Source organism: Nannobrachium achirus (genome assembly GCF_963921795.1).
Source record: "Nannobrachium achirus genome assembly, chromosome: 4".
Lineage (NCBI taxonomy): Eukaryota > Metazoa > Chordata > Actinopteri > Myctophiformes > Myctophidae > Nannobrachium > Nannobrachium achirus.
The window spans coordinates 20,354,389-20,382,387 of NC_137813.1; the positions used below are offsets into that span (position 1 = coordinate 20,354,389).

The 27,999-nt window shown below is 41.9% G+C and overlaps 1 protein-coding gene across 1 annotated transcript; it reads right to left on the reverse strand.

Moving 5' to 3' along the window:
• Positions 1-11: 11 nt before the first annotated feature.
• ccnf (cyclin F) lies at positions 12-27,993 on the reverse strand (the record flags this gene model as incomplete). Its single annotated transcript, XM_080723132.1, has 17 exons — positions 12-469; positions 1,566-1,771; positions 2,890-3,035; positions 3,240-3,339; positions 5,528-5,615; positions 6,079-6,259; positions 7,301-7,424; positions 8,375-8,539; positions 10,755-10,909; positions 12,488-12,565; positions 13,154-13,258; positions 13,876-13,929; positions 14,566-14,762; positions 15,380-15,447; positions 15,535-15,641; positions 16,087-16,241; positions 27,927-27,993. 17 exons carry the CDS (start codon positions 27,991-27,993, stop codon positions 12-14), a joined length of 2,454 nt encoding a protein of 817 aa, XP_080579258.1.
• Positions 27,994-27,999: the final 6 nt, after the last annotated feature.

Here is a 27,999-nt window from a genome sequence, read left to right on the forward strand (position 1 = left end):
TCAAACTGTGCTCACAGGCTCAAGAACCCTATATTGGCCGGAAATCCCCCGTCCTCTTCCTCCCCTCTCTCCAGCTCTCCTCCGCTGTGGGCCGCCGCATTCTTCCTCTTCACCTGTTTGCAGGAAGAGCCTCTGGGCCGCTGTACGGGCACCAGCAGGCGGAAACCCGGCCGCGAGTTTGCGGAGGCCGCGCCCGAGCCGGCAGGAATGGTCGCTAGTGTGCACGGCACGAGGAGGGAAGAGGAGGCGGTGGTGCAAGTCGGGGGGCTGGCACTCTGGACAGAGGAGTAACCGGAGCTGTGGAGGTCAGCGAAGAGGGACGGGGGTTCCTTGGGTCGGCTCCGAGCGCTGCCCTGGCCCTCGGCGACGTCTTCACAGGTGCTGTCCTCGTCGCTGGACAGAGCTCGGCAGTGCGCCAGCCAGTCCTCTGCATCCGCTGCCTGGTGCAGTGTGATGGCCTTGACTGAGGCTTTTGGAAGAGAAGAATAAAGAGCATTAAAGGAAAGGTTTGAACACCGGCGATCGTTGCTAAGAAGGCCTCGATTGGAGCTAATGGACGCTACAGTATGATGCTGGCTGAACATTAGAACTGCTGAGTCATGCCCAGTATCATCATGTTGTGCTGGCAGACTGACTCATGCCTTATTGCCCTGTGGTCATCGCTTGCTTCGTGCCCTTTTAAAAAGTACTTTATGGCCTTGGAAGAGAGCCAGTGACTACATTTAGATGTTAAATTGGTATTGTTGCTGTATTGCGAGTGTAAACTGCTGTAAAGCAGCTTCTCCTATGCATTCATCAATTCATTCTTGCCTTTTGTAACATGACTTGTCGTCTAGCTATTCCTTTGTTGTACTCTCTCTTTGTTACATTAATGCTCTCGGGCTGCTTCTGAATCTCTTTTCGCTCTATTGTATTCGATGAGGCACGAAACGGACCTACAGATAAATGTACAGATATTACCGTTTACATCAGGGGTTCACAAACCTTTTTGTCTCAGGGCACCCCATGAATATTTTTTTTAATCCGAGGCACCCCTACATTATAATTTTCACTCCCAGCACCTTATGTTTATAGCATATCATCGTTGTCGGGTGGAAACCTTGTATGTCCAAAACCGTTTGTTTTGTATTTATCATCTATAAAATGTACTAAACTAGTGAAAACAGCAGATCTACAAGCACACAACGCGTGTTGTGTGCTTGTAGATTGACTGTCACTAGTTTTGTGCGACAGTCTTGTATGATGGAGCAGGGCTTTGCTTTACCAAAAAACGTACACATTTGAAACTTGGAGATACGAGGTTTCTGGCCGACAGTGACGATATTTGAGTGATTATGTTGCGAGGAAAATGTTGAGATAACAGCCATTTTGGTTAGAACTGACTGAAAATAACGTTGTACTTCCAAGTTTAAAATGATACTCAATATTTTTTCAAGTGTCCAAATAAATTCCAAATATTATCAAATGATCTCGCGGCACCCCTGGACTACCGTTGCGGCACCCCAGGGTGCCCCTTCACCCACTTTGAAAACCCCTACATCAACGCCAAATGGTGTTGCACTCACCCTCTCCCTCTTTCTCCCCCTCCTCGCTCTCCTGAGTCTCCTCGCTCTCCTGAGCCTCCTCCAGGTCGCCCTCGTAGCCGGAACAGGAAGTGTCCAAGCTCCAGTCCAGCATGTCGCCCAGCAGCGTCTCCTCCTGAGGGGACAGCTCAGCCGTGGGCGTGGCCACAAAGCTTCCTCTGTGCGTCTGCATGTTGTCATCTCTCCTCCTGTGGAGAACAACAATAAAACAACAAGTGAGTGAGTCAGCTGGGGATGGGACCATTATGGAAGTTTCATGTCACGATTATTGTGACCAAAGAAATTGCGATTTACGATATTATCGTGATACGAGGGTTCCCACACATTTTTACCAATTCATTTCCAAAACTTTTTCAGAATATTTAACCCAATTTCCATGACTATATAACAATAATTCAGCTCAATAACACGTCGCTTACTCCTATGTGCAATGCCCAAAGACAGGTAGTGTATGCCAGTGGTTCTCAACCTTTTCAGGCCGTGACCCCCAAAATAATCATGTTTTAACTGGGGACCCCCCACCCTGACGAGCACTAAGAGTAGAGGAATTTTGTATAACACGGTTCTATATTGAAAGATCGGCTATTTTCACAATTTCTGCCTCTAATATTAGACAATGTTTAATTTGTAATTTCAGAGGTATTAACAAAATCAATAACCAAAGACAATGCATAGCTATTCTTTTCCAGGACCTTCCAGGACCCTTGATAAATTCCAAAACTTTTCCAGTACTGGGAAAAAAAATCTTATTTCAAAATATTTCTAGGAATTTCATGACCGTGGGAACCCTGTGATACTCAAAATGTCCCCAACATCCATTATCCTGGGGCAGAACATTTGCCGGAAAATTGAAGATCTACAAGCACACAACGCGTTGTGAGCTTGTAGATCAGCAAAGACAGAAAAGACTGTATCAAGTACATTATTATCCAGGTCCGTTTTACCAATTATAGAGGGTTTAAATGGTACCGGATATGCAGCTCTGCAAATAAGAAGGTGGATTGATCCCAGTGCATGATGGAGGACGATTTCACAATAAATTAAAATCCCCACGATAAGATTGCCGATTATTGCGAGTGTTTGTAATCACGATAAACGATAATAACGATTATCGCCCCATTCCTAGAGTCAGCTGGGACGATTACCATTGAAGGGAAAAAAAATAAATTAATGCAGCCGTTTGTCCCCACTGTATCTCTGTCTGCTGTGTGACAGAACGAGCAGCTTATAGCCTCTACGACATTAAGGCAGGAAATGGCCGGGCATTACGCTGGAAGGATGGATGTTTGCAGAGCGGGCGGCTAACCTCTTGCTGTTGCTGGACGGTGATGAGAGGAAGGTGTGGATGTCTGCCGGTTGTCCGCCGGGGGAGTTAGGATCCATCTGAACGCGTATCTGGGGCTCCACCTCGGGTACCTCCAGGATCTGGCACAGCTCTTTGAAGTCCATCACCTGATTGGAGGCCATTGCAAAATGAGGAGTTAAAAGATTAAGAATTCAAATACAAAGAGAAGATACCGATTGCAGTGCGCGATACAGACATGGTGAAGATGGCTATACTGTGCCATGAGTCATCATGACATACAAAAGCAACAAGGTGGACATTCCCCTAAAATATAATACAGCTCTAAATCCTAAAAGGGCATGCGTGTGTACCTGTTCTTTGCCGATATGCTGGTAGGCTTCGTCCTCAAAGCGCTGCTTGACTCCGGTAAGAGACACATGTCGGTAGTCTTTGGGCACATCTTGACTAAAACTAAAAGAGGGGAGAAAGGGGTACATTTAATCTACTCATATAGGATCGACACTGCGACACCCAAAAAATCTAATTTATATATTGCCATAACCTCTATGGACCAATCTTGTTACAGTGTCCATTTGGGAAATAGCCCCCCCATAGCCCCCCCCCCCCATAGCCCCCCCATCGCAAGTGACTCACTCTGCAGTACGTTTGTATGACTCACCCGCCTGCACACACACCACACACACACACTCCCACCTCCCCACATGCACGGTCCAAACTCTGCACAGTCATGTTACAAGCCCCCACGCCGTCTGCTTGTCACCATATCTGATGACCATCGCCCTCCTGGCGATGACCAGACTGCATCGCCTTTCTTGCGATGACCAGACTGCATAACAAAACCAGATCTCTAATCAGTTGGATGCTTAAAAAAAAATAAAAAAATAAAAGAACTGTGGGCTCTGGTATTATAACGTTTGCTGTGTGAGTATAACATTAAAGTATAACTGTGTGTACTGCCTATGCTATGGTGCACTGTTTGTGACTGCCTAGTACTTCTAATAATAATAATACAAATTAAATAAAAAGGGAACACAGACTGCTACCAATCCAAAACATACATACATGCACGAATGTCCCCCTCTGAACATGTTGGTGCCACAAATAACAGACTAATTACGGAGTTAAAAAAAATGATTTTTTTTTCTATTGATTACTCATGCCATGGAGACTTGAGTTCAATAATATTTTTTTGTTTTTGTCAAATTCCTAAGACAAAAATGTTATTATAGTACAATGATGGTTTCCCCATCCAGTGCCATTCATTTGGGTCCTCATCCAGGGCCATGCATTTGGGTCCCCTTCCGGAATCAATAGGGGTACATTTCTGTCTTAGGAATGCGACAAATTAAAAAAATATCTCAAGTCGCCATGGCGTGAGTAATCAATAGAAAAAGTCATTTTGGGGGTGAACTACTCCTTTAACAACAGTACTGTATATTTTAGTCAGGTATCAGATGTGACACTTCACTGTGGTACAGTGAAGTGATGCAACATTAATAGCAAACATTTTCAGTGACACCAAAGCAGAACTTGTACACCAGTTGCAGGCAGGTATTTTACGATCATTACACTGAATGCATATCTTTATACTAATTGGCTGCAGTCTAAGCACTTTACTTTTACAGGCATATATGAGCCAAAACCTCTTATTATAATCCAACAACGTGTTGTGGGTGGAATACAAATATCCCAATTGCTTATAGCCGTTGAATAGAAAAAAAACAGCCTATCTACAATCTCCTGTGTCGTCATGATGCATTCATTATATTTGGGTAAACTTTGGGAGAGATGCCAGGATTAATATGGTTAGTTGATTAATTTCCTGTGCAACTTACTGAATCGTAATTTCCTTTTCTTTTTATCAAAGTCGTTTCAACACCCCCTGCATTTTCTGAGTCTTTAACAAAATGACTACCTTAGCATTTTTTCTTCCAAGCTGTGAGTGTTGTGAAAGGTTCATTTCCTGCCGTTATTAATAACCCACCTCAGAACAGAGGCATGCATCACAACAACGGAGACAGAGGATATAAAGTGTAATACATCACGGTCACAGAGAGCCATAGCAACTACCTTACTTAACTAACTGGCAACATAATCAACTTCAGCCACACGCCGAAATTGAATTACAGCCAACACAGAACTGAAGGTTTTCACAAGCGTTCCATTATAATAACTTCAGTTTGGACCACATAAGCAATTGTAAACATTCATTCTTGGATTTACAGACGGTAGAACCGTCAAAAGACAATAGAGCATGTCTAAATAAGTCTAAATGCAATACAAGCGTGGCTTTGGAGCGAACATGTGAGGAGTGCATTTTCAAGCTAAAGTTACAACTTACTCCTACACCACAGTCAGAGCCAGAGGTGCTCTTGTAACCAAGGAAACCCTCGTTAGAGCAAAACTCAGAATGGGCGAGTGTTGACTTTTTTTACAAACGAGGCCGGGGCTGGTTTCCATGATGAATGCAGTGGTGTAAAATGTAACTAAGTACATGTACTCAAGTACAATGTGAATGTGGGCGTCTGAATGATGTGCGACAGACGGTGATGAATGAGACAGAAGGAGGGTAAAGACAAGGCGTGACTGGGGACCAGTCCAGGAAAGAATGCCTGGCGCCTTTGGCGTAAATGCTCACCACTTGACGTAGAGCAGCACCGTGAAAGGGATGAGGTCTTTCTTGGAGAAGCCTGTGTAGTCGGCCACCTGGCCAGGCCATATGGGAGCTGTGGAGAAGGGTGGAGGAAGAGGCCAAGAGTCAGCGTATGAATTCAAGGAAGGTACACAAACACTGGCACAGGCTGCCAAGAATACACAATTCACACAGAATTGAGTTACCGATTTAGGAATAAATCTAAGCGATCGATTACAAAAATAATCTACCGGTATCAAAATAAGTCATTTTCCCATGACACTGGTATACAATACTTAATTATAAAGAATCAGTTACAGTTGGCATCGACAAATATCTCTATCTCATATCTATATCTATATATATATATATATATAAAGATAAAGATCTTCTCGATTAGGCTGGAAAAAGTAACCAACAGCATAAACAATTTCAAAGAAAACGTTCAGCGGTCGCAGCCCTAATGCTGATTGACACGCTTCATATTTTCACAGAGGGCTGCATTCATTCGCAGAATCGCAGCATGCATGCAACGCGTGGACACACGCGACAATTACCGTAGTGGTGTAGAGCTCGCGTGAGCAGCAGGGCGGCGCAGGCCAGCTTGGCGGCAGGCAGCACCGTGAGGGCAGAGTAGAGGAGAGACAGCTCACAGATGTAGCTGAACAGGTGGCTGGTCCGCCGCTCCAGGGGCATCAGGGACAGCAGCACCTCTCCGTAGTCCAGCAGCGTGGGGGCCTGCCAGGGAAGCACACAGGTTAGAGCAGTGGTTCCCAAACGTTGTAGCTCGTGACCCAAAAGAGAGATTAGATTTTTTTTTATGACTCTGGTAAAATTCCCATTTTCTTTTCCTACATTTAAAAAAAATATTTATATATTTCTTTTTAAAAGTGTTTTAAAATGTTTTAATAAAAAAATAAAAAAATAAACATACATTTAAAAAAAAAAGAGAGAAAAAGAAAAATATAAGTGGTCTACAAGCTTGCAACAAAGCAACGTGTTGTGCGCTTGTAGATCTATTTTCACTATTTAGGTCCCATCTTATCTAAATTATCTTACGTTTGGGAACCGCTGAGTTAGGGCCTGTCACAATTATTACATAAAGGCCCGATCATTTTCTATAATTTTCTTTTGGTTGAATGGCAATTATTTGACATAATCCTCATGATCGGTTCCACGTTGACAAACGTTCACACATTTTCAAAAATAGCAATAATCAGGGTTCCCACACATTTTTACCAATTAATTTCCAAAACTTTTCCAGAATATTTAACCCAATTTCCAGGACTATAGAACAATAATTCAGCTCAATAACAGGTCGCTTACTCCTTTGCACAATGCCCAAAGACAGGTAGTGTATGCCAGTGGTTCTCAACCTTTGTAGGCCATGACCCCCGAAATAATCATATTTTAACTGGGGACCCCAGCACCCTGACGAGCACTAAGAGTTGAGGAAATTTGTATAACACGTTTCTATTGTGAAAATAGCTGATCTACATGCTTGCGTTGTGAGCATGTAGATCTGCTATTTTCACAATTTCTGCCTCTAATATTTGACAATTTGGCCAATGTTTAATTTGTCATTTCAGAGGTATTAACAAAATCAATAACCAAAGACAATGCATAGCTATTTTTTTCAGGACCTTCCAGGACCCTTGATCAAATCCAAAACTTTTCCAGTACTGGAAAAATATTTTTCTAATTTCAAAATATTTCCAGGAATTTCATGACCATGGGAACCCTGAATAATGTTTTGTTGGGCATCGTTGGCATCCTCACCCTGATCCTCCCCTCCAGCACAGAGACGACCTCTCCCATCATGCGGACCAGGTCTTCATATTTGTACGTGTTGTCCGTGAGCCAGACGGCCTCGCGGATGGTCAGGATCTCTTTGCTCATGTAGCTACAGAAAACAAAACAAAGGTCACCATCTAAAGTCAGTATAATTGGAACAAAGTCCAGTCCCCCGCTTGCCATCCTCAACCAAACACAATTTCCTTGTCTTGTCCGTGCTGCAATTTATTTACCATTTAAGCTTTTTTTACACACATAATTATAATAATAATAATAATAATTAAAAAAGGTGAACAAAGCCAATCTACATTACAAGCTTACAATGTGTTGTAATGCCACTCGTTGTGCTATTTTTTAAATAGGGCTTAAGAGATTAAGTTGGCAAGAAAACTGAAAACTCCCGCCGGTAAATTTCCATGACTAGGATTCAACGCAGAACACCACTAAATAAAAACAACTTGAATTTCGCTTATGGAGCTTAACTGGATCAGGACCACAATGTACCAGAGGATGTAGATTACAACACTACAAACCATTATGCAATGTGTTTGTGTGTGTGTGTGTGTGTGTGTGTGTGTGTGTGTGTGTGTGTGTGTGTGTGTGTGTGTGTGTGTGTGTGTGTTAGGGATGGGACGATATGAAAATTTCATATCACGATTATTGTGACCAAAGAAATCGCGATTTACTGTATTATCGCGATAATCAAAATATCCCTAACATCCATTATCCTGGAGTGGAACATTTGCCAAAAAATAGCAGATCTACAAGCTCACAAGTCACAACGCATCGCGACACGTTGTGATTTGGTAGAGAGTGGGGGGGAAAAAGACTGTATCAAGTATGTATATTATAAGTACGTTTTACCAATAGAAGGTTTAAATGGTACCGGATGTGCAGATGTACAAAAATAAAAGGTGAATAATTGATCCCAGTGCATGACTGAGGACGATTTCACGCTAAATTAAATCTCCACGATACGATTATCGTGAGTGTTTTTTTATCACGATATCGTCCCATCCCTAGTGTGTGTGTGTGTGTGTGTGTGTGTGTGTCTCTCACCGTGTGCAAACGACCATGCAGGCGATCCCCAGCAGCTGCAGGCGGGCCTTGGGGACGGAGCACAGGCCCAGATAGCGGTCAACACAACCCACCGTCACATGGAGCGTCAGGCTGGAGAGGTCCTTCATGGTGGTCACCTCCACCAGCCAGTCCACCAGGATGTACCTGCAACGTTACGGGAAGGACAGGCAGAGAGAAGGAGCAAGGGTGGTTAACATTGTGCAGATGCAGTGATGCATAGCAGAGATGAACAAGTCTACAAGGATGTAGGTCTGTCACAATTCACCGTTTGTCAGCCTTCTGATTGGTCCCTGAGACTCCCTGACTGGCCAACCAGAAAAATACATTCACTTTTTGCAAGCGGGGGTGGAGTTCTGCAGTCGGAGAAAGTGGCAGCCGTCTTTCACCGGCTGTCCGCACTGCGGAGCACGGCCAGGCCGCTCGCGACCATAGCGTTTGCGATCATTGTAATGAATAAGCTTCAACAGACTAGTTCACATGGACCTTATCAATGTAACTAAGAGTTACGATTGGGTACATATATTTTAAATGGGCAGAATTACGAAGAGCCAGCCTATTATGTGAGGAGGAGAACTATAATCTGGCTGTCCTCTTCCTACCCAAGATGCAATGCGCTTTTTCTTTCCATTTCTATTCTCTCTCTGATCCAGAGGATTAAACTAATTAAAACATATATTTTCGGGGGAAAACTACTGTTTTGCTATGTAATTACTGTACCTTTTTCTTCCCTTTTTATTAATATCACGTAGATGTGTTTTTTGGGGTACTTTATATAGCTGTAATGAGGCTATGAAAAAATAAAAAAATCCCATTCACTGCCACTATAAAAGAATCGACAATGGGTGATTCTGTCCCACTGGGATTAAACAAATTAAAACATATATTTTCGGGGAAACCCCCTGTTTTGCAATGTAACTACTGTACCTTTGTCTTCCCTTTTTATTAATATCACCTAGATGTTTTTTCCTTTGGTACTTTATATAGCTGTAATGAGGCTATGAAAAAATAAAAAAATCCCATTCACTGCCACTATAAAAACAATCTGCCCAGGGTTAATGTCCCACCATAGTAACAGGGCAGAATGGGGCGGGATTTGCAAAAGCCTGAATTATTACATAATCGTCTAATCGCAATTATTTGACATAATCGTGATTATTTTTCATAATCGTCATAATCGCTTACATGTTGAAAAATGTTCATATATTAAAAGAAATTCAAAAAGTAGTGGAAATAGCACATCTACAAGCTCACAACGCGTCGCATCGCATATCAAGGTTCCTTTTCAAGTATAAAGCTGTCAAATATGTCCTTCATTTCTTTGTATATTTAGGTTATGTGTCATATCTACCATGTTTAACTTCAAAGCCTACAAGCCAAACAGAAATGTAATTGTCAATGACAAAAACACAATTAAATTGTTAATCGCAATTAGTTGAGTGACAATTAATCGTCAGGTAAAATGTCATAATCGTGACAGCCCTACAAGGATGTGTGGCATCCAAACAGGGTCTTTTTTTTTTACTTCCAAAATCAATCATGTTGTCAGGGGATATGAAATCTTGGAATAAATTCCATACCAAAGTTTTTCTTCACCAATGTGTTTGTGAAGATGTCCAGAAACACATCTCACAAAGACAGCTAGCTGCTGAAAGTTGGGGTCCCATTAACTTTAACTAATCGAGGAATGTTTTTTGTGTAAAACAAATTCTTGTAATGGATTCAGAATCATGAAAAAACCCTAGTTTGACCCCTCACATGCGCTACTTAAAGCAGATGCATTTTTTCTGTGTTTTTTTCCTGTATAGTAAAGTTAATGGGACCCAACTTTCATCAGCTATCACAGATTCCCCTAGGGAAACTGAAATTCAGTCTTTGTGAGATGTGTTTCTGGACACCTTCACAAACACATTGGTGAAAAAAAATGTTGGTAAGGAATTTATTCCAAGATTGGACATATTTCTGATAATATTCCCTGACTACATCATAGGTATTACTGTTGTTCTGAATAAATAACATATATGTACACATGTGTGAATGCATGTGACACCCGTTTTGAAGGCCCAAATTATTCACAGCCCAATAAGAAAATACAGCTCTGTGGTCATTTTGGCGAAGCTGTGCTATGCACAATTGATGGGAACATTTTAAAAAGGAAGGCCCAAGTTGAAAAATAGCAAGCCTATGCCATAAGTGGATGCTGTGATTCATCGGGCTCTACTAATGCTATTAGCGGAGGACTCAAATCTAATGATGACAAAGCACAATGAGTCACTCACTACCCTGACTCCTGGCTGGAGCAATGAGCATGATAATCAAACAGACCTGAAGTCATGATGTCAGTAGCGAAGGGTGGATTTACCTCATGGTGTCCTTGATGCCGCGTCTCAGGACCTCCTCTGTGCAGTGTCCCAGTGCCGGGCCAGACGAACTGAAGAGCTGGGCAACAAGATCTGCGCACGCCCGCGCCTCCAAGCCCAACGGGTTCCCACTGCTGCACACCTTAGCCAAGGATACCTGTAGAGAAAAGATGACGGAATAGGAAAATGAATAAATCTGCTAAATTGGCCATTAGTCATTTTCAACACGCTCACAGCGTGACGTGGCAGTGTGCTGTGAGCTTGCAGATTGGCTATTTTCGGTGCAAAACATTTTATATCAAGACCTTTAGAGGCCGGGTGTGATAACACACTGATACCACAGAGTCAGATGAAAGCACTACTGCCTAGTGATGTGTCGTTCATGAGTGATTCGTTCATAAGATTCGAATCATTAGCATGACTCGTGAACGATTCGTTCAAATCCCTGAAATGGGTCGTTCACACATTCGTTCACACCCCCGCCCCTCCCCCTAAAAGCCCCGGCCGGCAGACAGGACGCGACGGCGGGCTGTACTTGCGATGTAATAAAAACGCTCCCGCGATTGTGTTTTTCACGGGACAATCACGCTATGAACGAATCATTTGAACGAATCTTTTGAACGGATCTTTACCGTGAACGTGAACGAAATGATCCGATCACTGAAATGAACGGGATTGCCCATCACTACTACTGCCATTGGGCCTCATTCACCAATACTTTGTTTTCTTCCTACATTTCTTCCGAATTCCTAAGAGAAGTTGAGTCAGATTCATGAAATGTTCTTATAAAGGCAGAATTTTACTAACTACAGTATGTTCTTATGATGATGAATCCCAATTCACGTAATTTGAAGGGGTGTTCCAGTTAATCCTGATTATCATAGACGCCCCACCTATCCCAATTAGCATCCCAATGGTGTACATAGGGAGCCTCCCCACCAATTTCCATTCAAGGGCATGACTGCATGGGCCTGCCTGCAGTCACACCTGATTTTTGCACACAGGATCACAGGAAATCACACACAGAAATAAAGTTGTGGCAGCTTGCGGGGGTATGGGGGAGATGAGGGTGGGGGTTATGGGGCTTCAACTCAACCAGGTCTGTTTGTATTGTAATTTTCAGGCCCACTGAAAACTCTTAAGGAGTGGTTCTCAACATTTTCATGTCAAGTACTCCAAATTGACATGCAGCCCCCCCCCCCCCCATCTGTAAATATTTTCTGCCAGGGACTCATAAGAGAAGATTTGTGCATGTTTCACAATTTTTCAAGATTTATCAAAATGTTTAAAAGAAAAGCTCAAAACGGGCATTAGAAGTAATTCGATGCGTTGAGGTCTTGAAGACCAGCTATCCCAAAACAAGTATATAAAATAGAGTTAAAGTGGTTAAACTGTTCCTTGTTTTGCTGTGGACCCCCTGGAACTCCAAGGACCCCTGGGATCCCCAGACCACACTTTGAGAACTGCTGCGCTAAAGATATTATTGTAATTCAAATCCTATATTACACTATTGTTATGTAGAATTGAAGAAAAGGTTAATTTGCGCAAAAAGTGGAACATATCAGCCCTAAAATGTGCTGGAGAAGCCCGAGATGAAAATAGGGATATTATAACCTTGCCAGATGCTTGGGCTTGTATATAAAACAACGGTCAACAGAAAGGTCAACACCAATGCAAAGTGACAAAACACTGATATATAGCACACAGCCGTATAGCCCATCTCGTAAACACGCACCTGTGCCTCCCAGCAACCTTTGGCAGCATAGTCCCTGAGGGTTCGTACACACTGGAGGTATCTGCCTGGGTCTGCCATCTGAAATGCAAGAGAGAGGAGTTTTGTGTAAGCATTTCGCACTGACCAATAAGACCAGGGCATATCAGCACAGCACTGACAGGATATTTCCATAGGGCATTTTACTGCCCTCAGACTAGAGGCCTTACACCTCAAAGCAGTCTGCATACATGGTCCAAATAATATGTTTTGACGCTGCATTTCAGCATGCCGTGAAATCTAGATCAAGAACGTGTCACGTTTTCACTTATTAGTTAAAGATTAGGGCCGTCACGATTATGACATTTTACATGACAATTAATTGTCACTCAAATAATTGTGATTGACGATTTAGTGGTGTTTTTGTCGTTGACAATTACATTTCTGTTTGGCTTGTAGGCTTTGAAGTTGCATATGGCATGCAAATAAATGACTGACATATTTGACAACTTTATAGAAGCTCACAACGCGATGAGACACGCGAGATTGTAGATCGGCTATTTTCCACTGAAATATTTTGAAAATAAATGAACATTTTTCAACATAGAAACGATTATGTAAAATTATTGCGATTAGACGATTATGTAATAACAGGCCTATTAAAGAGTGGAACAGATCAAGGAGACTCACAGCAGCTTTATGGCTGAGCTCCCATAAGAGGTAGGAGCTCTGGAGACAGCCAGCCTGTGATGACTCCTCCAGCATGGGCAAGGCTTCTGAGCGCTTCTCCTCCTCCTAGAAAAATATAAATAGGGTACAGACACACCCGACTTAAAAGCAGATATATTTTCATCTTCCTTAGACATCTTGCTACCAAGCAAGAAGAGAATACGTCAGGGACATCCCTTTGATACACCAGAATAATCAGTTGCCAGGAACAAATAAAACAACGGTCCCTTAAAAATAACTCTCTGGGTTAGAGGTGAAATTAATAGCAAATTCCTCAACCACTTATATAGATAGATATTATAGGCTTATATACTTCATCCTATGAAAAATTGCTAAATTGCAGATACATAAGCTTGTATTTCTGCTATTGTTTCCATTTCCATTCATCTTTTGAAACACCTGCACACTGTGAAGTATAGGGATGCAGGGTTATAATGGGGATTGAAACAATAGCAGGATGAACTCGGTGTACTGTGGGCACACAGACTCCATGGGGAGTGCAAGGCAATTGCAGCGCTATATGAACTGGGCAGAAAACAGCAATTTTCTCATCAGTTCTGTTTATGATGACCAGACAATGACCAACTGTGACAGCAGCACACACAACCCCATGCCCATCAGTAGCACACTAAACACGTTTCAAGTTCAACCACAGGAAGCAATGGTTTGTGTTTCACACTCACATCAAAGAGCTGCAGTACCCTGGCCAAACAATGCAGCAGCGGTCCTTTCCTCTCCTGCAGAGACAAACAATGAAAAGAACATCATTAAATGAACATGGCTGCAGTTTACGTGACATAATTAGACCATCAGTTTCTTAATCTTGTGTACTTGTTTGGGGTTTTCATGTCACTGATAGAAACCTTCTTTGAAATTGAATTGTTTTCATTTCTTTCACAGAGCACCAGAAAATGCCAGAGAAAAAGTAATAATAACGAGGACAGAAAAGGCTTTCCCTTTGAAAGCCAGCGCTTCCAGGCCAGATCCGAGTCGAGTAATGACAACGAAACATGGAAGAATGTATTCAGGACTGGGATTTGTCTTCGCAGCAAGGAACCGTTGAGCCAGAGACTCATTATTCAGTTTTGTTTTTATCTTATTATTATATATACACACATCTAATATTATCTGTACATATATACTGTATTTAATGTTACTAAAGTCTATCTATCCATCCATCCATCAATAAATCCATATGTATCCATATATCTGTCATCAGTACCCAGTAGATACCACCACTGTTTTGTTATGTTTGTTACAAACCACTTGCTTGAGTTGTTGGTGCATGAGCTGAACAAAATGGTGTGTGTGTGTGTGTGTGTGTGTGTGTGTGTGTGTGTGTGTGTGTGTGTGTGTTTGTGTGTTTCAATTACCGCGTTGGTGTCGCACTCAGCCTTGAGGCGGTCAAACACCACTGCTTTGCAGCAGCTTCCAGTAGGGGACCAAGGAGGACGAATGAAAACCCAGACAAAGGGGTCTGCCGTAGGGGGGCGCAGGCTCTCTGCCAGGCTGAAGAAGCGGGAGGCCTTCCGACCACACACGTCCGCCCGCCCCTCGTCAGTCAACAACGCTAAGACACAGAGAGAGAGAGAACATTAATTACAGAAGAAACATAACAATGTGCCCAATATGCCTGTCACAATTATTACATAATCATCTAATCACAATTATATGACATAATGGCAATTATCTTGTCACAATCCTTTCCATGTTGAAACATTTTCATATATTGTCAAACTCTTAAAAAAATAGTGGAAATAGCAGATCTACAAGCTCAACATTTGTCACGTTGTGACCTTGTAGATCAGCTATTTACACTATCAATGTTACTTTTTAAGTATAAAGTTGTAAAGTATGTCAGTAATTTCTTTGTATATTTAGGTTATACAAAGAAAGTTCAAAGCCCACAAGCCAAACAGAAATGTAATTGTCAACAACAAATCATCATCATGTAAAATGTCATAATCGTGACAGCCCTAGCAATCAGTGTCTGCACTCAGGGCCTTGGAGCCAGACCAGTCTGCAGAGACACATGATAATGGGAATTCAAGTGACCGGGATGGTTTACCCACTAAGACAGAAAGACAGGAGCCCAGGGCACGCTGAATAAAACAAATAAAGAGGTGTAATAATTTGAAACAATCTAGCACTGTATGAATCAGAGAGGTATGGACAGTCGTAACTTACGGCCTTCGTTGTACAAATAGGCAATCCCTAGTTTCACAGCAGCTTCAAAGTTCCCCTTCTCTGCAGCTCTGAAAGAAAAGGGAAACTACATTTAAAAACATAAGGGGCAAAAGATTGTGCCAGAAATAGAATAGATTTTAAGTGAACGGTTGTACCTTTCAAATAGCCAGACTGTTTTGGGCGCTGGCCATGTGTCCCTGAAACTGACCCTGGCCCATACACTGGAGTTGTTGTCGACTATGTCCCGCAGCTGGGAATGGACCTGTAACAGATATCAATACAATTTAGCCACATTTCATACCAAGACCACCGATCTACAAGCTCCCAGCACATCACGATGCAACACGTTGTGAGCTTGTGGATCAGCTGTTTTTTAAGATGCTCATCTATGACCCTGGGATGCCAGAGTTAATCCATTAAAACCGGGAAAGCATCTGTGCCATTTTTGCATTGGCTATTAAAAAATAGCAGATGTACACTTTGTTGCGCGCTGGAAGGTTTGTAGATAGCTATTTTTGAAGATTTTCCAATTTAGGAGGCAGAGTCCGCCTCGGGTCTTAAACGGGTGGTTTAAGTCAACAGAGAGTCCGCTAAAAACAACCAAATTAGGTGGACACAGATGATGAGGCCAAGCAGCCCCAGATGATATTGAACCTATACGCTAAATGTGGACCGGCGGCGTGAAAGTGTGTGCAGCGTTTACTCACCGCTCTGACAGCCAGCAGGTCCTCGGCAGAGAGGCATCTCAACACACACAGCAGAACCTCCTCCGGCAGCGACAACAGGGTCAGGGCTGGAGTTCTTTTACGAACCCTCTTCCGCACCGGAACAGAGTAACATTTGGAGCAGTGGCAGTGGAGTACTGAAAGGTTGAAATCACGTCAAAGGTTTAACAAAACATCACACAGAGAACCTCAAAGCAACCATATTTTTCCTTTGACTTTTGCATCAATATCATAAATGTCCCAGTCTGTTTCAAGATACAAGAGTTGTGTGTAAAGGATGCACTTACTTACAGACTACAGTACATACATACAACTTTATTTAAAAACAAACCACATCTCTGTGCAGGGTGTTACATCTCAGATCACAGAGAGGCTATTTTGCAGTCATTTTACAAACAGTGGAGATCACTGTTGTTGTGCAGGTTCACAGTCACTAGGTTGCATCATGTGAGTTAAACAAGCCACTATGAATATTTTGGCTCCATATTCAAACCGCCTAACGTTGTGCCTGCCTCTGCAGGAGGTCTCAAGACTTATATTTTGATAATGGGGAGTTGATGTTTAAACGACCTTCAATGTGAATATTATTATGTATTTAAAACAGTCGTCAGATGAATACTTGCATTATAAAGTCGTAGTAACAACAAGGCGTGTTAGGTAATCAAGTGAGCGCCCAAATTTCCCTCCTGCGGCACCGCAACTTCGGGCTGTTTGTTTATTTATCTGATCATTTTATGTCGGTTTACTTCAGTTGTCAATCATAACGTTGCTTATTACACATGTATGAGCAACACTGATCCGCAAAATGTTGACCATTTCTCAAGTTTGCCAACTTGAACTTGTTAACAACTCCTGCTACACAAAGCTAACGTTAAGCTGGCTATTGTGGCTAACAGGTAGCAACGGTAGCAAGCTGATCAAAGTAGCTATAAATGCTTGGGTCGGGGATGAGATCTATGTGAAGAAAACTACAGCTTAAACCATTTGGTTCCCAAACTTTTTAATGAGTAGATCTTAAAAGAGAAATCAGACATTTTCCCCAAACAGGACCCCAAACTAGTGAAAACAGCAGATCACTGCGCTTCTTCACCCCGCACTGTGTGCTTGTATATCGGCTATTTTCACTATTACTTAATTATAATTTCCAGTGGCTTAAACCATACGACACACTTATACACGATCATGTATTTCATTTACGAGTTAAAAGCTTAAAAGACTTACCGCCTGCTTTCATTGCAAGTGGAGGGAGGTCTCCTCTGGTCAGATCACTTCTAGACGAATGTCCAGTAATAACAAGAATCAACACGGATAAAGATTAATCTAAACTCAACCTGCTTTAAAAAATGCAGATATACTAATGTATAGTAAGGTTAGTTATTTATGATCAGCTGAAAGCGAAGCTTTAGAAGACTAGTTTCAGTGCTAGCTTGCTGTGTTCTGTTCAGTGTTGTGGATTGTGCTGCTCTCTCGAGTCTCTTCCTTCCTAGATTCAAATTCAAGCATGCATCTCTATGATGAAACCCCGCCCCTAATCCCCCTTAGCGCCGCCCGCTCGCAGCGTTTAAACATCAACTCGCATTTTCATTGGTCAGATCGGGATACCGCCCCCGGCCAAGTAGCGGGCCTCGGATTGGTCGCGACAAAGAACGACGGTGCCGATTGGCTGGCGTTTATGAACTGCGACTATAATCGCTGCGGATTGGACGACGCAACGCTGTTTCGAAAATACGCTCCAAAATAAGCGCAAGTGATTGGTTAAAGAGATTACCCCAAAAAAGAAGTAATGGTGGCGTCGCTTCGCTTTGGCTCATGGGAGATGTAGTTGATCAAACACAGCTCATTTAAAGGTACCTCCGTTAAAGAAACATGAACCATGAAATCACACGGTCACTCCACAGTCCACAAACACTCTCAACACAACACTGAGACAAAGCTGAAGACTTTCCTGTTTTACCACTGCATTCTATTGAGTTTTTATTTATTTTTTATACAATAATAAGTACTCAAATGTTTTAATTCAAAAGTAACACAGTATTACTATTGGCATCAAAATGTACTTAAAGTAGGCCTACCAAAAGCAGAAAGTAGCATACTCATTATGCAGAATGTCCCATTTCACAAGTTTTCAAATGTATAAAAATCTTTTGAAAATAGCAGATCTACAAGCTCACAATGCATGGAATCAAGACGCATTGTAAAGCATTATTTTCAAATGGCCAAAATGTACAATGAAACTAGTAGGCCTAACTAAAGTTGTCAAATAATTGTAGTGAGTAAAAGTATAATATTTGCCTCTGAAGTGTAGTGGAGTAGAAGTAAAAGTACAGAAAATTGGAAATACTAAAGTAAAGTATAAATACCTTTCAAATACCTCAACATTGTAAACAAAATATAGGCTATTTACCTTACACCACTGTGTATATCTGTACACACACACACACACACACACACACACACACACACACACACACACACACACACACACACACACACACACACACACACACACACACAATGTCAATGTAGGGCCTACATTATGTGTGTAGGCCTTAATTCATGTGTCCTATAGGCCTAATGTGTTTCTTGTGCACGTAATGCTCTGTTTAAAGACTGATACTGATTATCTAACTCCTACAAAGATAGGTCATTTCAGAAGATGGCAGCTAAACCTTGGCTTGGATTACATAAATTAATCTATTAGTGATTTAATCACAAATACAAATGAACACAGTGAACACAGATGTAAGATCTTAGTTATTAAGATCAAATTAGAATTTAATGAACCTTCAAAGATTTCCTAATTTCAATCATCCATGTATAGCCTAATCATTTTTCAAATAATCTTAATGAAAGCACTATTGTTTGATCTAGTTTCATAGTGAATAAAAGATTAATCAGATTTGTCCGTGTGACAGAATATGAGAATAAAAATAAAACAGTATGCACACTGAAGCAACCTGGTGTGCATGATTGGCATCCCTATCATTTGGGCATGTCTTACTCCTATAGCATAAATTGTATTTATTTATTTGTTTAATTTGAAATCTGATTTAGAACAAGCTCACAATTATTGTGTTGTGATGCAAGTTTGTATAGGCTCTACATCTGTTATTTTCCCCTTTCCAACTTAAACCATGGTGAAACCTGGGTGAAACCAATCAAGTTCAGACCAATGAATAAGTAAACAGGGAGAATACTGTCACTTTTGATTCTAGTTTCTCTCTCTCTCTCTCTCTCTCTCTCTCTCTCTCTCTCTCTCTCTCTCTCTCTCACTCACACACACACACACACACACACACACACACACACACACACACACACACACACACACACACACACACACACACACACACAATCAATATCATTCGTGACACGGGAGATGCACAGGCCTAATTAGTATCGACCAGATTGGATGTTCAGACTCGGGTGCATGCAGCTAGCTGTCTTCCAGGACATGAGGTGATTATTAAAGACACTTTCCCACATGCGTGATGGCAGTGTTCACTTGTGGATCATAATGGAGAGTAGAGTGGGGTGGGCTGCAATCTGCTGTTCTCTATTGATCTGTTCAGAGGAGTATCCACCTCAGTACCTGGCAATCCTCTCACTATCCATGAGAACCAATTAGGCTAAATGCTCAACAACATATGGCTATGATGCATACAGCCTATTTATAGGCTACTTTGTTGTACGCTCTTCAAATAATAACTGCATGAAAACCTTTTTTCCCACTCCTCTTTCAAGGCTGGCATAGGCTTCAAAGTGTTTATCCGTTATGCCCAACATCACATCACAGATTTAGCTATAGGCTACTGCACCTGATGCTTTGACACATTATGATGTGTCTGATGCCTTTTCTCATTTTGTGATCTAAAGTAGATCACCAATGGAAAAAGTGCCATCCATTATTGAGAAATGCTCAAGGTGAGCATGACATGATATGTGAAGGATAGTATGAAGAAAATAAAGGAGAATGGTTTTCACTTCATTTCTCAACATTTTCCCCTAGAGAAAAATGTGTTTATCCAGCCTAGATGGGGTTAGTAGAGGTGTTGCCAGGCCACATTATATTGTGGTGGAGTGGCCAAGGTTAGACAGGCAGAGGCAATAATATCCTCTTATTGGATTCCATAGTGTTTCCTAGAACTCCTTTGAGTCTCAAACATGATGTCTGGACTAGAACACTAAAGTCAAAGGGACAAGTACACATTTGGTGGATTTCTTTAAAATAAATATGAATTATAGCTCTGTATCGATTCCCATAGCAATCAGTTTTGTACAATAACGCCCACTTCTGCTCCTTGGTAAACAGAAAATACATTTTCAGGTCAACCCCAGGGGGCTTGTTTGTTTCCATTGAGGCCCATTTTACCCCTACTTGTTCACTGTTAACTAAAAAACTAACACTCTACCCAATGATTAGAGTTTTAACATTTTAATAAACTTTTTTTTTAACCAAAAACATTTCACATACAGCACCATTAATCAAAACTTGTCTTGTCTCCTCATTTTGTCTTTGATTATTGATTGATCTGATTTCCACCACAATACCCAGCCCATTAATAATAATGATTTATATAAGTAGTGTGTGACTAGCATTTGGAACCAATCTTCCCAAGCCATGTGGCCCATAGGGGCAGGAGCCTATCTCCTGTTTCTGTAGCGTGCCATTAGGTGGCTTGATGTACAAGATAAATACATCCCCCAGCCAGGATGTTTCGAGGTTAGATTTAGGCATAGTTTCTGTTAGGTTGGGCCAGGGTTAAGCTTATAGGCATAGCATTGTTAGGGTTAAGTTATAGCTTTAGGTATAGTTTCTGTTAGGTTAGGGTTAAGCTTATGCATAATGTTTGTGAGGTTAGGGTTGGGGCGTAGTTTCTGTTAGGCTAGGGTTAAGGTTAGGTTTATGCATAGTTTCTGTGAGGTTAAAGGTTAGGGTTTAGGCATGTAACCACGCCCACCCAGGCGAAACACCAAAGAACGAGGGAGTCCCGTACAAGCACACCCCCTGGACATGACACTAGTATGTCACAGGGACTTAGCCCCAATCCAACTGTTGATGCCAAGCAGAGAGGCATTGGGTCACATTTTTATAGTCTTTGTATGACCCAGGCAGGGAATTGAAGCCAGGCCCACCAATCTCAGGGTTTGGTTTGGTTTGCTTCAGTTCAGTTCAGTTCAGTTCAGTTCAGTTCAGTTTATTAGCACATCGTTATAAAGAATAGTAAAATAAGCCTACATATCAAGGAAACAAAATACTGTGCGAGGAAAGGAATAAGCCGGCAGGCTTATTTGGAATCCTTTCCTTAATGGAAGAGGTCATTAAGTTCACTAAGAACAATACAAAATAATACAGTTAACAAGCGAGCAGCTGTGAGAGAGAAAAAGGGTTAGAAACTGCACGAAAGGAAATAGCAAAAAACGACAACAAGAAAAAAACAACATTAGGAAAGATAACACATCAGTAAACTAAATCATGTGTGGGTTACAGTAAGGAAGAAATAAGATATTGCTTTAGATGTTTCTTAAATATATATGACAATATACTACAGTATAAGAAAATATATTGGACACATTTCACGTTTTTGACCTAAAGCTTAATCATCACTTTTGGGCAGTTTTCATGATGAAAATATTCTCATCCTGGATTGTGAGTGTGACCTTGACCTTTGACGTTGTCGCCTCAAAAGTTAAATTGGTTAAACCTATTTTGATGCTAGCTATATTAACACATTTGGCTGCAGACCCCCTGGAACTCCCTCAAGGACCCCTGATGGTCCCCGGAGCCCCTCTTTGAGAGCCACATGTTCTAACATTACCCCGACCTTAATTGTGACCTTAACCTTTGACATTTTCTCCAGGACTGATTTAATCCTTCCAAGTCGGCCATCCCACCCATGACCCAAAATTGCATTATAAGACAAAATGCCAGACGCCAGAGGATTTTAAACTGGCCAGGGTGAGGTAACCTCGTAAACCTGCTTCTTCCTGCAATTCTGATTGGATTGCTTACTGGTGAGCAAATAGAAGATGAAGCAGGGACCCCCACAACCTTTTCATAGATTCCATAGGCCTACTGTAGTTTCATCATTTAACAGCACAATCATCAGTGTATTTTGGATTCATGTCAATTTGTGTTTTCAGATATTTAACCACTTGAACTGTCAATACTTCAACTTGACCTTTCTCGTCTGCTCTTTTTCCCCTCTAAACCAAAGCTCTTTGCTAAAAAATAGCTGATCTACAAGCTCACAACGCCTTGCAGCATGAGCTTGTAGATCGGCTAAAGTTTTCAGAATATGTACACTAGGGTTCAAGTGGTTAATATGAAAAAGGAGAAAAAAATGAAATACAAAAAATAATTATTAAAAATAAACGAAAAAAGTTATAAAAAAAGTAACACAGCCTGCTCACATATTAGGAGGGTAGTATGAGTCACCAGAAAGAATAATGGGTGTTTTTAATGAAGCTATCATGGTTAAAATGAAGTTAGAAGTTACATGGGTGTGTGGGTAGAGGCCCTGGGCCTGGAGGGCCTGGTAACATTTACTTCAAATATCTAAATATTGAATCAAGCAAATTAAAAACTGTTCAGGGTGTTCATAAAAGCCTGATTAGACGATAAAATTACCAAAAGTTTTTTTGAAAGTGAAGTGGTTCATTGTGACTGTAACTAAGTGTACTTAAGTACAATTTAGAGACATTTCTACTTTACCTGAGTATTTCTAATTTCCAATACTTTTACTTCTACTCCATTACATCTCGGATCCAAATGTTGCACTTTTACTCCAATACAATTATTTGAAAACAAATATTATTTGATACCCTCACAAAAACATGCAGTAATCCTGGTCTCAATAATGCCTCCCCCTGGCCAGCCGGGGCACCTGATGGAGGGGAAAGGAACTGGTTGGAATAACGTGTTCCTTCCACACGCTACGTCCAAACCAGGGAAATCTCCACTGTCAGGTGAAAAGAGGCAACTTGGACTCCTCATGCATAGAAGGAAGCATGAGGTCAGTCCGTTGTCTCTCCAGGCGCGGCAGAGGGAGAGCAGAGCCCAGGATTAAATACTGGCACTGGGTGAAAAATGGGTTACAAAATTGTGGGATAAAAAATTATAAGAGAAAAAAAGACAGAGTGCAGTCCTAGTTTATATCTGCAAAGTAACTAGTATCCTCAGTTTATATCTGCAAAGTAACTAGTATCCTCAAGTTGTCTAACAAACAGGACCGATTACAGTTCAGTATACCATTCCTTTACATTGCTGCAGCAGGCAGGGTAATAAATTGGAGCAGCAAGCAATCTTACAAGAAGAGTATAATACATGGTGTATTCAGGTATTCACAAAACAATAAATTCAGGTATTCACAGCAATAAAGACACGCTCAAATACGAATATACGATTTCCCTGAATAACAGCTTCCAAAGATGGAATTTATAAAGGAGGGCTTGCAACACATGTTCGAAAATATATAAATAATACTTTTATTCTTATTGAATGTTCCAAAAAAAGTTTATGGCAGAACATTCCAACACTGAAGTTCATCCTCAGAGAGAGAGAGAGAGAGAGAGAGAGAGAGAGAGAGAGGTTACAGGTGATTTGGAGCAGAAGTATGCAGCCCAAGTTCTGGCTTTGTCTACTCTAATTTATAACTTCTCTTCATCCCTTCTTTGGTGCTCGTCCAGAAAATGCCAATGTGATGCATTTCAAATATTTATAAGAGTTTTGGCAGGTTAGAAGGGCTCACAACTCTTATTGAATGTTCCAAAAAGAGTTTATTCTTCTTTATCAATAAACATCTTGGGAGTAGTCAACAACAGTTGTAAGCCTCCTTTATAAATTCAACTGTATTCTACAGTTTGGCTCGCATCAAATAACAATAATGATCCAAAGCTGGCCTTGAAACATTCATAACGGCTTTCAACATTATGAAACTGAACTTCATTCACCCTCAGAAAGAGGGGGGTGGGGAGCTATCACAGAGCATTCCAAAACTGAACTGAATGAGTTTGTGAGAGAGGCAGAGCGGGGGTGGGGGTACATGCGGGTTAGAGCAGAAGTAGGCAGGCCAAAAGCTCTGGCTTTGATACATTTATTAGATTTATAACTTCACGTCTATGGCGCTCGTCCAGAAAATGCCAGTGTTCTGCTGTCCTGTCTTCCTCAACATCTCTCCAGTGTACCAATCAAAAGCAGCCGGACAGCACAGAACATTTTGGATTGATAACTATAATCTGATTCTTTTTTTCTTTTCCTTTTCTTTTTTGGCCACACTTGTTCACTATGTCGATATGGCGATATGGTGACTCGAAATGGAAGGCAGAAGGCAGAACTTGTCTGAATTTGCACAGAAGCACCTCTTGAACCAAAAGAGCCTTGTCATAATTATCAAGCTGCCAAATAGAGAGAAGTGAAAGCAACACGTCATGTTGCCTTGTCGGGCACGTACCTTTTAGGCGAAGCCCGAACTGGCGAAGTGGGGAAATGTCCGATACCGTAGCGATCTGGCGAACGTCTTCTGGACAGGGCGTTTATCGTGCGCTTGCCCAGGCCTTACGGCCTGGGCATAAATATAACGATTGCATTCACCACGGCTTCGTAACTCGCGCGGCGCTCCGCCGGCCGCGCGGCCCTGGCCCGCTCTTCGCGGCCACTCGCGCCTGCGGCGCTCGGGGGCGAAGAGCAGGACCAAGGTCCGCTGGCCTTCGCGCCGCTTGCAGTGTCGTGGACAATCGATTCGCCAGATCGCTACGGTAGGAGACAAATCCCCACTTCGCCAGTTCGGGCTTCGCCAGAACAGGACTTTCCCCGCCTGGGCAGGACTTTCCCCGCCTTGTCTGCAGTGGTGGAAAAATGTGCTTAAGTAAAAGTATCAATACTGTGATATAGAAATACCCTGGAATTCAAAGTGTACTTGAGTAAAAGTACAAAAGTATTGGCATCAAAATGAACTTAAAAAAGTACCAAAAGTAAAAGTAGTCATTATGCAGAATGTCCCGTTTCACAAGTTTTCAAAAGAATGAAAATCATTCGAAAATAGCAGACTTACAAGCTCACAATGTGTCGCAATGCGACGCATTGTGAGCTTGTAGATCGTCTATTTTTCAAATGCCTGAAATGTACAGTATATAGGGCTGACGTTATTAACGTATGTTTTGTAATAATAATCGAAATCTACAAAGTAATTAGTAGTAACTCAAGTTTTCAAAAAAATTGAGTGGAGTAAAAGTGCAATATTTTCCTCTGAGGGGCCCTGGTTTTAAGCCAGGCCTCCAAGCTAAAATGCATATTCCAGACTTAAGAGTTTCATTTTAAAATGCCAATTTAGAAAAGAAAACGTATTTTGTGTGGACGTGCACGGCCTGAGAAGCGGATGATTGCTCCCAGACAGTTTCCTGTAATCTGTGCTGACCCCAGCAATCTAACTGACGACCCCCCCCCCCCCAACTGGCCTCTCTGTTCAGACCCAAACCCATTTCTCTCCAGTCTCCACACGCACCCACAGACAGTTCCCAGTGCTGCTGGCAGCAGGGCTTGAATTGGACCAACAGAACAGAGTTCACGCTGAACCCATTATTATATGACCTGAGGACCCGATTCAAAAATCCTAATTGAAATACACGTGTTGTTTATCAGCGGTGCTCGAAACCGTTTTGTGTCGAGGACCCGCAGAATGACATGTATTTGGCCAGCCGACATATGCACCCCATCTCAAATGATGTTGTTCCAGGGGAGCCCCAGAAGCAAAGATCTTAGTTAATTTGAGAGAATGTTTGCTCTAGGAACATTCAAAGATTTGCACAAATGCGCAGTATTCTTCAAAAATAGCAGATCTACAAACTCATAGCACGTCAGTGGTAAATCTGATATTTCTGAATAGCCAAAGTATAAAATATTGGTTAAAGTGGTTAAAAATAAAAAGTGACACAGATACTTTCCCGGTCTGGGTTAAATGTAGAACGGAACCATGATTTGTGGAGCGGTGCTGCCATTCTTTTACCTGCGTGAATTCATATTCCATCGCGCAAAGGGGTTCGCAAGGGGAGACTTGCAGATCTGATCTTTTTGGCAATTAATACTATTGTACTTTGAAGTATAAATTATAAATCAACACTAACATTTAAACAATCAGCCAGTAGGCGAAGTCTTTAATCAAGGCGCTTCATGCTGAAACATGACATGACAAACGTTGTTCACATAACATTTCTTTAATGCAACATTTAAAATACATTTTCAAGTATAAATATACAGTACAAATATAAAATGGTTATATATATATAAGCTATGTATATATATACAGCACCAAATAACAGACAAAAATGTTTTGTCGCTCACTAGAGTGACCAACAGCATTAGTGGATTAGAGTAGGCTGTCTACTGTGTAAAAGAAAGATTTCCCTCACCAGATCTGAGAGAGGTAGTTTTTCTGCATTAGGGGGAAATCACTTTGAATCGCTACAAAACAATATCTGGCCGATTGCCATCAGTATTCATCTATACGTCAACATTTCCGGCACTGTATAGTTTTCACAAAAGGCTGGAACAAATATGCAAACTTTGTGGTTACACAAGAGCATTTCCCCCCTGCAGTCCAACACACACACAGCTGTGAACACAGACACACTCTGTGTACATCATGTACATGTGTGTCTTCAATCATGCACAGGCCAATTGTGTGTGTGAGTGTGTATTTACGCTAAGCTACATTATTGTGGTCAAATTGGTGGCCTGACTGACTGTAAATCTGTATTCCCAGCACGCTGCTGGCTCCTTGCGGTCTGCATCTCTCAATGAAATTGCACAACTCTTGCTCTCTCTCTCTCAGTGGATCTCTATTCTCTACCACATCATCTGAGCCCTGCACAGCAATCTTATCTTTTTCCAGAGTAAAACCCATAGGGAGCACGCCAGGATACACAGTTAAAGCACATGTCCTGTCCCTTACCTGAGAGGAGGCGGGGGGAAAAGCAGTGTCCAATTCATTCCCTATGGAAGTCACATGCAGATGTTTTGAAGAGGCAAGCTTGCTCTAAGCTTTTCTTAAGGCTGTCCTTTAAGCCACAGAGCAAGCTTGCCTCTTCAAAACATGTGACTTCCATAGGGAATGACTTGGACGCTGCTCTTCCCCCTGCCTACACCCAGGTAAAGGACAGGGCATGTGCTTTAACTGTGCGTCGGCGGCCTTAGAGCTCCGACCCTCATCTCATCCTAACGCGTTGTTCTCGTGATCTCTTGAGAACTAATTGAACATGAACACGCCGCCTCACCGGAGATGAGGCTGCTAAAATAGGGTTTTCATTAGGCCTACGGTTTATTCTTGCAGGGATGCAATGCAATGCAGAGAAGTGCGCCAGGCTGCTACCTCGTCGTCATCATTAAAATGTAATTTAATCCCACCTGGGGTTTCTGTCTCATCTGCACACAATACCACTGTGCTGGAGCTACAAACAGTAGCCTATCATAAATATTCTCCACACTTCCATTTAATAGCTCCCCTACCTAAAAAAACAACCATAAAATAAAACCTAACCTGGCCTTTCTAAAAGGGTGTCTCTCGATTCTACAGTATACAGACGAAAAGGAGGCCGTTTGTTTTTAGCTTTTGTTCCTTCGTCACTTATAAAGGCACAGGAAGGCTCCTCCCTCGTGACTTAGCGCTGTGGGTTCTGTCATTGTCCCAGCTCAAAGAGCCAAGGAGGCCCAATCACAGATCCCAATCTCTGGGAGAATTGACATTTTCACTGTTCCTTCCCGTAATGCATTACATCCCCTCAGAATATAATTGTGTTCTGTTCGGGTTGGCTGATCCCAATCTCACCCCAGCCTGGGCTCTCCGCCGTCACATAAAAGTTAGGAGGCAGGGCGGCTGTCACGGGGCTCTCCATCTTTAT